This window comes from Protomyctophum bolini, assembly GCF_963924005.1.
Source record: "Protomyctophum bolini genome assembly, chromosome: 16".
NCBI classification, from domain to species: Eukaryota; Metazoa; Chordata; class Actinopteri; order Myctophiformes; family Myctophidae; genus Protomyctophum; species Protomyctophum bolini.
The window spans coordinates 40,650,167-40,661,514 of NC_137877.1; the positions used below are offsets into that span (position 1 = coordinate 40,650,167).

The following is an 11,348-nucleotide window of genomic DNA, read 5'->3' on the forward strand; positions in this document are numbered from 1 at the left end:
TACTGTACATTGATGACATCATCCTTTTGTTGTCATGAGAGAGAGAGAGAGAGAGAGAGAGAGAGGATTCACAACAATGGGCACATTTTGCGATGGGCAGTGGAGTCGGCAGACGTGTAGCTTTTATTAATGTCGGTGTCTGAAACCTCCTCAGACATCAGCCTCAAAACGTCCCGGCTGTGACGTCTAGATTTTGTAACCGAAGCGCCCTTTTCCTTCTTTTTTTTGTCTTGTTTTAAATGTTTTCCAAATGTAGTCCTTATATGCCTAGTATTTCCATTTCTCCCTTGTAGTGTGCGCGTGTGCGTGCGTGTGGAGGAGGACAGTGAGAATGCAAGGAGTAGAGGTGGTGAAGGAGTTTTAAATAGTTGAGCTCTCAAACTCTGTGGTCTCGGGTCATTCCTGTTCCTCTAAATAACCTTTCTCATCCACCACGACACCTCGTGAAACTGCACTGTGTTACTGTTGTTCAGCGTGGCTCAGACTTGGGAGATATGGGGGTGCCATACTTGCTTTGTATAGGCCAACATCCGTGTTCTGTACTGTGTGAGTGTATAGCAGAGTGTCTCAGAGCCTCTGCCTGAGGGCCTCAATAGTCTAATATCTCCCCCGGTCCACAGGGATAACCCTTTGGTCTACTGGTGTCCTGTTTTTGACAGCACATTTTGATTTCGTTTGAATAAAATGCAATTTAGTTTCCGTGAACCCATCCATCCGGTTCCATTTGAACACTTATAGAGTTACAGACCTGTTATATATGTATCTGTTAATATCATTGTCCACTCATTTTGTATATGTCCGTGGCAGGGTGACCCAACCGTTGCCTTCATAATGTCCTCTCGTAGCGAGCAGATGAACGGTGTGGGGGCGTATGTTTCGGTGTTATTATCGACGTGCACTTGTGCTCACGCTCTCCTGCTCCTAAAGCCTTTACACTATAGGTGTGCAAAAGCTTTTCTCTGTATTCCTTTGTAGAACTTTATGTTCATGTCTTATCATGTCTTATTTCCCACCTGAGATACAGCATGAGTCACGAGAGAATTGTAGTTTAGTTTGCTTTTTGACAGATTCGGAACTAACTTCGACACTGGACATTTGATTGCTTAACTGCCAAAGCCGCCGTATATTGCAGCTTCGGTATAATCAAGACGGGTCTGCCAAAGCTGCAATATCATGGCTTTATATCAAAATGAAACGGCTATACGCTGAAAACAAACCTTTATAGTCCTGTCCCGGTTGCTTGGCGATGCCTTCGTCACCCCCAGCACAAGGGCGAGTGCGTGCGCCCGCCCATAGTGACCCATATAAGGTAGAATCTTTGTTGGCTGTTATCTCTCAAAAATGCAGCGCTGTCCGTGGTGTTGACCATCCATCTGAGTTTCGGATGTGAACCGTGATGTTTGATCGCATCGCTCGGAAGATTAACATAAGCTGCTTCTTCTAAGTAAATAATTTGTGACTTTTTTTGAGACAGTCATGGTGGCAAGACTAACTTTTCAGGAGAGGGGAAAACTGTTTTTTTTATTATTTGTTATCCAAGATGAGTTAATAGCACAGGCAGATAGACTCTTCACATACTACTAGAGCATGTCTGAAATAAATGTAAATATGAAATAAATGCTTAAACATGTAAGCTAGGTGTAATGTTAGAGTCCACAGAAGTGAACCTTTCAAGCCTGTTTTCTCAACTCGCTGTTTCTCTGCAAGACATTTATTACTCTATAAGCCAAAACTGGTGGGTCAAACTGAACAACCAATATGTCAACCATGATCCCCTGCTTTCACATGACATGAAAAAAACGAGAAAAAAAAATCAATGACGGTCAGAAACGGTCACATTTGAGAACTCTTTCCACAACTGCTTTACTGGACAACATACTCGGAGACACGTGTTCCTGTCAGCGACTTTTATTTGAAAAACAGAAAAAAAAAGGATTCACGCTGAAAAGTTAAAACGCTTCACATTGGACAGTGAAACGTTTGTCCATGGCGTGAGTGTTCTCAGGTTCACAATTATACGCTAATAAAGGCTCACATCGGCGCTATGACACAAACAAGCTAGCACACGGTGGTCTCGTCATACAGTTAAACATGCGTCATGCTACATTCAAAGCCCTTTACGACAGTGCATCTCAAACTTTTTTCATTTCAAGGACACCCAAATTGACACTTTTTAGGCCGCGGACCTGCATTTGAAGGTCCACCGGATAAGAGAAGATCTTTACTACTCTCGCATTGATTCTCAACCATTTTAATTTCAAGGACCCCCCCCCCCCCCAGTTTGCATGATTAGGCTACAGACCTCCCCATTGAATGGCATTTCTATCTCTGGGAACCTCAATGCATGTTGTAAAATCAATGTTAATTTAACTCTGAGCGTGTACAAATGGAACCAAATGGACCCGTCAGAGTTACAGAGCCATAACGGTCCATTTGGCTGCCTGCCAGGCATGTGTGAGAGAAAGAGAACGTTTTATTTCTTTACGCCCATTTGATTCCATCCCGTGCGAGCGTTGTTGCTATGCTTCCAGTCCAGTTGTCAAGCAAAATGCAACGGGCGAGATGTCCTCACATAACGGGTTGGAATAACGCCCCCTCCTGTCAGGTGAAAAGATTAAGCAGCTTGGACGCTGCATGCATTGAAGGAGGCATGAGGTCAGTCCGTGGCTCTCCCCAGGTTGTCACCTTTCAGATGACTAAAATGTGACTAAATCTGGAGACAGTAGCCAATAGCATAGGGAAAATAAAGGTATTTTTGACCTGAAGTCAGCTTGTGTGGTACCTGGCCTTACTACAGTCATGACCTGAAGTCAGCTTGTGTGGTACCTGGCCTTACTACAGTCATGACCTGAAGTCAGCTTGTGTGGTACCTGGCCTTACTACAGTCGTGACCTGAAGTCAGCTTGTGTGGTACCTGGCCTTACTACAGTCATGACCTGAAGTCAGCTTGTGTGGTACCTGGCCTTACTGCAGTCATGACCTGAAGTCAGCTTGTGTGGTACCTGGCTTTACTGCAGTCATGACCTGAAGTCAGCTTGTGTGGTACCTGGCCTTACTACAGTCGTGACCTGAAGTCAGCTTGTGTGGTACCTGGCCTTACTACAGTCATGACCTGAAGTCAGCTTGTGTGGTACCTGGCCTTACTACAGTCATGACCTGAAGTCAGCTTGTGTGGTACCTGGCCTTACTACAGTCATGACCTGAAGTCAGCCTGTGTGGTACCTGGCCTTACTACAGTCGTGACCTGAAGTCAGCTTGTGTGGTACCTGGCCTTACTACAGTCATGACCTGAAGTCAGCTTGTGTGGTACCTGGCCTTACTACAGTCGTGACCTGAAGTCAGCCTGTGTGGTACCTGGCCTTACTGCAGTCATGACCTGAAGTCAGCTTGTGTGGTACCTGGCCTTACTGCAGTCATGACCTGAAGTCATGCAGCTTGTGTGGTAGCTGGCCTTACTGCAGTCATGACCTGAAGTCATGCAGCTTGTGTGGTACCTGGCCATACTGCAGTCATGACCTGAAGTCATGCAGCTTGTGTGGTACCTGGCCTTACTGCAGTCATGACCTGAAGTCAGCTTGTGTGGTACCTGGCCTTACTGCAGTCATGCAAGTAATAAGGGCTGATCGATATGGATGGACACAGTCAAATCAGGATGTTCTTTCCACAAAATACCTCAATACTGATGGTGTATGACGTTTTACAGTATACAAGTATACAAATTAATGCTGATTTTAAAAGCAGACAAATAAAAACACGTATGCCATATCACAATGGTATAGATTAGAACATCTCAGACCATATATTATATTCTAACCATCACAATATCAATATAATATGATATTATTTTAAGGTTCTAAGACTGGGATGAAGACAATAGCTTTACACTTTTACAGTATCACATCCACAGAACAGTTGGTTCTCAAACTTGTTTCCACGTCAAGAATGTTTCGTTGAATTATCTTTGTTAACGATTTCTCCAAATGTTCTGAAAATAGCCGATGTAAACTGTGTGTAAACTCCCTCAACAACCTGTACCTCTGTCAGGTACAGTACATAAGATACTATACAGCAAATACTCACAGTGTACACGGAGTACGACCGTATGACTGATACTATACAGCAAATATACTCACAGTGTACACGGAGTACAACCACGGTAACAACAGGCCACATCGAGGCTGTTCACAGCAAGGCTTGACAAAGCAATTATAGAAGAGATTATACAAATGCACTTGAGCAGCTGTGTGTGTGTGTGTGTGTACGTACACAGCTGTGTGTGTGTGTGTGTGTGTACGTACACGCGTGTGTGTGTGTGTGTGTGCATGGGCGTGCGTGCGAGCGAGATTCCGCCTAGTAATTAATTTTCAATGACACCCCTCATTTTTTTTTTCTGTACACGTACAGTCGAGGGATGACAACGCAAGCGTATTTACGCGGGTGCTGTCCCGTGAAAGTGTTGCACACTTGCTCGTTTCGTGCACACGCCCGCGACTGACCAGACCAGAAAGAAGCTGGATAGCTTATTTTTTAATTATTTAATTATTTGCGCTTGCGTTGTCACGCCCCTCATGAGCAGACCTGGAGCAGACCTGTCTGTGATCCAGGCGACAATGTCTACGTTAATCGATGCCTGTCTGAAAGGACCTAAAATGTGTAAACCATGAGTTTGACCGTTTACTGAAACGCAAGGAGATTTCTGGGTCGAGCGCGTGTCGTGTGTGTCGTACTATTTAAACTTCTTTAAAGGTCTGTTGCCAGTTTGCATGCCCACGCAAGCCCATGTCCCTTATCCTATAGTTCCCAGCCTGAATCGCTGTGTTCCGTGATTCTGAATTGTCAGTCTGGACAGAGGCCGCTTGACTCGCATTTCAAAAACGTCAACTATTACGTAGCCACGTTGTTGCTGATACGTCATCACCCAGCGCCACTCTGTCCATGCTTCTCACTGTTGAAGGAAATAGCGCCGTTCGAGACTCGAACGGTGAAAAGTAAACGATTCAGTAGTACACTGTCAGATTCTGTAGTACAAAAAAAAACTGGCTGTGTAAGTTGAGTTTAGTGAATGATAAATGATAAGGGGACGTCGCAGGACAACAGCAGTAGCTGTGTGGGGTGAGTTTAGTGAACGATAAGGGGACGTCGCAGGATGTTGCAGTAGCTGTGTGGGGTGAGTTTAGTGAACGATAAGGGGACGTCGCAGGACAACAGCAGTAGCTGTGTGGGGTGAGTTTAGTGAACGATAAGGGGACGTTGCAGGACAACAGCAGTAGCTGTGTGGGGTGAGTTTAGTGAACGATAAGGGGACGTCGCAGGACAACAGCAGTAGCTGTGTGGGGTGAGTTTAGTGAACGATAAGGGGGACGTCGCAGGGCAACAGCAGTAGCTGTGTGGGGTGAGTTTAGTGAACGATAAGGGGACGTTGCAGGACAACAGCAGTAGCTGTGTGGGGTGAGTTTAGTGAACGATAAGGGGGACGTCGCAGGACAACAGCAGTAGCTGTGTGGGGTGAGTTTAGTGAACGATAAGGGGGACGTCGCAGGGCAACAGCAGTAGCTGTGTGGGGTGAGTTTAGTGAACGATAAGGGGGACGTCGCAGGACAACAGCAGTAGCTGTGTGGGGTGAGTTTAGTGAACTATAAGGGGACGTTGCAGGACAACAGCAGTAGCTGTGTGGGGTGAGTTTAGTGAACGATAAGGAGGACGTCGCAGGGCAACAGCAGTAGCTGTGTGGGGTGAGTTTAGTGAACGATAAGGGGACGTTGCAGGACAACAGCAGTAGCTGTGTGGGGTGAGTTTAGTGAACGATAACGGGACGTCGCAGGGCAACAGCAGTAGCTGTGTGGGGTGAGTTTAGTGAACGATAAGGGGACGTCTCTGGTCCTACTACTACTTGACAAAGTGCAGGGCCTCTGCCTGCGTGACGCTGCCCTTGCTGCTGTCCAGCGAGGTGATGAGCGTGTAGCCGGCGCGCAGCGCCAGCATGACGGTCTCTAGCTTGAGCGTGTCCAGTGTGCACAGGAAGGTGCTGTCCTCCTTCAGCACGAGGCGCGAGCCCGGCTCGGAGCGGATGAAGTGGCGGAACTGGATCACGTTGGACGACACCTCGAACTCCTCGGGGAAGCCGTCCAGGCGGCTCTTGGAGATCTGCACCAGGCGCCCCTTGACCTTGTTGATGAAGGCGGGGTCGCTGCAGTACACCTTGAGGCCCTGTAGAGGGAGTTGGGGGGGGGGGGGGGGTAGAGGTTAGGGAGTGGGGCGATATGGACAATGTGTAATATCTGTGTTTTTTCAAGCAGCATCATGATATACTTGGCATCACGATATTTTTTTCATGCGGTCATTACTATGCACCTGCTTTTCCACCTCCATTTATGGTCACGCCTCCATCTCCGTATATGGAGCTGACCCGTTCAGACATTCCTTATGTTGATCTGACCTCATCAAACCCTGTACACTCAAGACACGCTCCATATATGGCCCGTACAGAATTCATTCCATTATGGTGATCTGACCCCCCCACCCCCCCCCCCATGCCAAAGCGCTCGTCCAGCAGTCTGCCGTGTCCTATACATGATGAGCCTATAGGGCAGGGGTGGGCAACTTTGACGATAGAGAGGGCCACAATATTTCCACACTCAATCCAGTGGGGCCACATTGCATATTAATGTCGTAGCAAAAATATTTTTTGCTATATTTGAATTAAAATCCTGAATATTTATTTTGCCATTTTTTTAATTGGAATTCTGAATTAAATACAAATATATTGGACATAAAAAAAGAGAAGACAATAACATTGTAATACTAGTAATTAACTGAAATCAATAATATATCAACGCTCCGGTTCGGTCTCTATCTTTTGATAGACACACACAGAGTCACACTGAAAACTGGAGCCTTTTCCCTGAGTGACGGCCACAGATAGACTACTGTATGTCTGGCTGACGCAACACACCGGCTTCACGGATTGGCCAGAGGCGTCACATGACGTTTGTACCACTGTAGAGATATAAGAGATAGTGTGTGGTTGACAGAACTGCATCCTGGGACAGAGACGGAGAGACAGAACTGCATTCTGGGACAGAGAACCAAGAACAACCTGATGTTAGAATGATCCTCTGGACCGTCCGTCTGAAAGGAGGAGCAGAGAGATGTCCCCATGCAGCTGTGGTGCTGCAGGACAAGCTGTACTGCTTTGGAGGAGACACTGATCCCATCGATGTTCACGTCTTCAACACAGTGTCTTTATGCTGGAGGATGCTGACCCCAGGGACGCCGCCAGGAAGTGGAGGACGCCACCTAGAGGTTCCATCCAGGCGCTCTGGCCACACAGCTGTGTTGGTTGAAGATATAGTCTACATCTGGGGAGGGAGGCCTTACTGCAATGTTCTTTATGCATTTGGTATTGACGCCTACAGATGGTTCAAACCCAGGGTTTCTGGCACTGTTCCAGAGGAGAGGTACTACCACTCAGCCTGTGTGTTGGAGAAGGTCATGTTTATACATGGAGGACTCACCATGCTGACTGGATGGACTAATGACATGTACAAGTTGGACACCAGCACAATGGTCTGGACTTTAATTAACACCAGAGGAACTCAACCTACTGCTACATACTTTCACTCTGCCACCATCATCGGGACAAAGATGTTTGTATTCGGGGGGGATCAGTACCCCCTCAGAGTGTTTGACACAGAGACCAACCTCTGGCTGAGCACACCATCTCCCCAGCCTCATCCAGAAGGATGGTTCTATCATTCAGCATTTACCTACAATGGAGAGCTGTACATAGTTGGTGGCTGTAACAATATTAATGTGTGGAAATTCAGTCCAGAGACCTTCTCCTGGAAGAAGGTTGAGTCCAAGGGAAAGGTCCGGGTCCGATGTATGAGATATGCCGCTGCATGCATGGTGGGAGATCGTATCTTCCACTTTGGAGACATCACCCCTGATAACCTGTATGTCTTAGACTTCAATCCTAGCCTCAAGACATTATGTAAGCTAGCAGTTATTCAGAACGGTCTGGAGCAGTCGGAGCTCACACACGACATCAGGTGGGAACTGGCAGCCATGACGACCAACAATAACAACCCGACGACGCCGACATGATAAAAGCATGCCTACGATACAAATAATAAAAATCACACCCGTGTGAAGTGAGGGGCGCTAATATATTAAATATCTAACTCAGTCATGTTGATTAGGTGATGTAAAACAAACGGTGCCAACACAAACATTAAACGCCATTAACAATAAAGAGACAATATGACGTAAACGACACATTATGGCGTAAATGTTCCCTTAGTTGTCAATGCAATTTACTCTTTTGATCGCCCATGCTTTCACCCGCCATCTTATTGTCAAGGACACAGCCTAGATGAACCTCTCCTTTGCTAGAGATTACGATGTTGTCAACTTGGACCTTAAACATCATGTACATTTAAGGGGAACGGTTGGACCCGAAAAGGATGGATTCCGTTTTACCAAGATGCAATGAGAGTTTATCGGTAAGCCAAGTTCGTATTTCCGTGAGTTCTGTACCGAGAGCCTCTTCAAACTGTTTTTGGTCTTCTCCCGATATCAGGAGTGCTGCTGAGTAGTCGGGGAAACGGGAACAATTTGCAATTACAGGCGGCACTCATCACTCGTTAATGTATAGTAGGAACAGTAACGGTATGTTTCCTTGCTAAATGCCTAAATTGCGTAGCCTACTGATGCAGGCCTGGTTGACTAGATTTAGACATTTTGAATCTCTTACTACGGAAATTATTGATTTATAGGGAGAAACCCTGTTATGTAAAGGATTCATGACATTAATTTTCATAATTTAAAATATTTCGCTTTTTTCTTTTAGGTTTTTTTTTAACCTCAATTACACCCAAACAACCTGAACATTCAGTGGATTTTATGTGGTCTGGGATTTTCTCTGTGTCTGTGAAGCCCTTTGAGATGCTAAGAAACCCCCCTCCCAGAAAAATCGGTTTGAGCCAGAATACCCCACAGAAAATCTACTGAATGTTAAAAGTTCAGGGTTATTTGGGTGCAATTGAGCAAATGAGAAAACCTAAAAAGAATTACTTATGTCACAATCCCTTTAACATGCATCTCGGTCGCATAATCCATTTCAACGACCGCGCGTCTCTCTCTCTAACCTGCGATCGCTCGTGGCTGTCCGTCATCTCCAGGAAGGCGGGGTCGCGCTGCGCGGTCCTCTGCTCCGCCCACTCGGCCACGGCGTCCGACAGCGCCCCCAGGCGGTAGAAGTCGGCCTCGCGGCGCAGCAGCGCCGACTCGCGGAAGTCGTCGGGCAGCTGCAGCTCGCCGGCGCGCAGGAAGTTGAGCACGTGGCGGAAGGCGGGGCCGTCGCGGTCGATGAAGGTGTGGCCCATGGCGTCCGTGTGCGTCACGGCCTTCCGGCCGCTCGCCAGCTCCTCCAGCAAGGAGCCCGGGTGTTTGAGCAGCGTGGAGCGGTGGGCCGCATACAGGAAGCCCCCCACGTTCAGGGTGATGGTCCCCTGTTAACACAGTTAATATCAGAGTAACACAGTAGTAATGAAGGTGTGGCCCATGGCGTATACAGTTAGCTACAGTTAATATAGTTCATATTTTATATCAGAGTTAACTACAATGAATACAGTTGACTACAGTAGTTAAAGGTATATATTCAGTGATTTCACTCAAAAAACCTTATAGGTTTCGTTTTTGGCTGGGACCCAAAGCCTTTCGTCCAATCAGGATAGAGAGTCAAAAACGAAACCTAAGGGTTTTTTGACCCCCCCCCGGGGGTTAACTGGGGACAGGGAGGAACTCCTTATATGGTCAGCACACTCTATAGTAGAGAGGATTATCGCAACAAAACAAAAAAGTAAGTGATATTTGAATGAAGTGAAATCACTGAATATACCTTTAACTATAAGTCTTTTGACGCCAAGATAATCTTTTGACGTCATTTCTATATTTATTGATTCTGTGTTGCTCCGGTTGCCGAGCGACGGAAGTAAACGGGGAAAAAAGCGCCGATGGGAACGGATTTTTCCCCGAATCCATTTACCCTATCGTGCTGAATATAAGAAATGGAATGTCCTAAAAAAACAGTATTATAATCGGCGACTAGACTATTTGACATGCAACGTTCTTTATCCACAATTGAGTCTTAAAACATGCGGGGTTCGTCTTATATCCGGCAGACTAGTATCTCGACTCCAAGTGATGGGTCAAATGTGGAGAACAAATTTACACAAGTAAACTGCGTTGGCGTGTGTTACAAATAGTACAACTTTGACTTTGAACAGATTTACAGCCAAAGCACGTCATGTTCATCACATCAGATACAACGATTGACTGACACAGCTCTACGGCACGCTTTACTATAGATGGCGCTCTTCACCAACGTATGAATGATGCTATAGGTTGCTATGCAACGGATACAACTAAGAGTCTGAGTCGAAACCTAGTGTGGGACGGGGTCGAGACAGAGCACAGACCGAGTGTTGGACAGGGTCGAGACCAAGTCGAGACCTATAGAAGGCGAGACCGAGACTAGATAATTTTCTTTTTTCTCATTTGATAGGTACAGAAAACTGGCAGGCGTGCCAGCTGTGCTATAAGCACCAGACAGATCTCTTATAATGTTAATGTGAATGGACTACGATAATATCAATGTGAATGGATTGCAGTAACTCGTGAGTTCGAGTGGACTCGTTGGGAAGGGGGGGTGGGGAGAGAGTCCCGAGTCCCTTACTGAGTCAGGTCCAACGAGAGTCAAATTAAGGACGAGACAGAAAAAATGAGAACTCGAGACGAGGACACGAGACGGAGTCAAATGAATGGCGAGAGACGAGAGCGAGTAAATGAAAGCGTGGAGCGGACACAGTGAGTCTCCAGGACTGGAGTCCTTACCTGCGAGGTCTTCTTGAAGCTCTTGCTGGGCTGCAGCAGGTCTGGGTTGATCTGTCTCACTTCACTCTCCATGCTACTGAGCTTCCATTCCATTCCACACCTTACCTCCCTCCTCCTCCTCCTCAAAGTTGGGAGAGCGCGTGCTTTCTTTGTGTGTGTGTGTGTGTGTGTGTGCGTTTGTGAGCGTGTGCGCTTTCGTGTACTAAAGAAAAACAATGAAAATAATAAAATGGAGTAGTTCTCTTGTCAGCGTGCCGCGCCGGTGTGTGAACTCCCGAGTCAGAGAGAGGTCTTCACCGAGAGTCTGACCGCCAGAGAGCAGAGCGCTAAGAAAGAGCGCTAAGAACTGCCTTCTCTGTGCAGCTCCGCAACCTCTCTCTCTCTCTCTCTCTCTCTCTCTCTCTCTCTCTCTCAGAAGGGGATGGGCACAGCACTTCGTCACAGAGGAGGTG

The 11,348-nt window shown here is 46.7% G+C and overlaps 1 protein-coding gene across 1 annotated transcript; it reads right to left on the reverse strand.

Annotated features, from left to right (window-relative positions):
* Positions 1-5,870: 5,870 nt before the first annotated feature.
* Positions 5,871-11,001, reverse strand: kctd4 (potassium channel tetramerization domain containing 4). The gene is made up of 3 exons (XM_080785376.1): positions 10,897-11,001; positions 9,150-9,512; positions 5,871-6,207 (listed from the first exon to the last, which is right to left on the reverse strand). Exons 1-3 carry the CDS (start codon positions 10,987-10,989, stop codon positions 5,887-5,889), a joined length of 777 nt encoding a protein of 258 aa, XP_080641502.1. The 5' UTR covers positions 10,990-11,001; the 3' UTR covers positions 5,871-5,886.
* Positions 11,002-11,348: the final 347 nt, after the last annotated feature.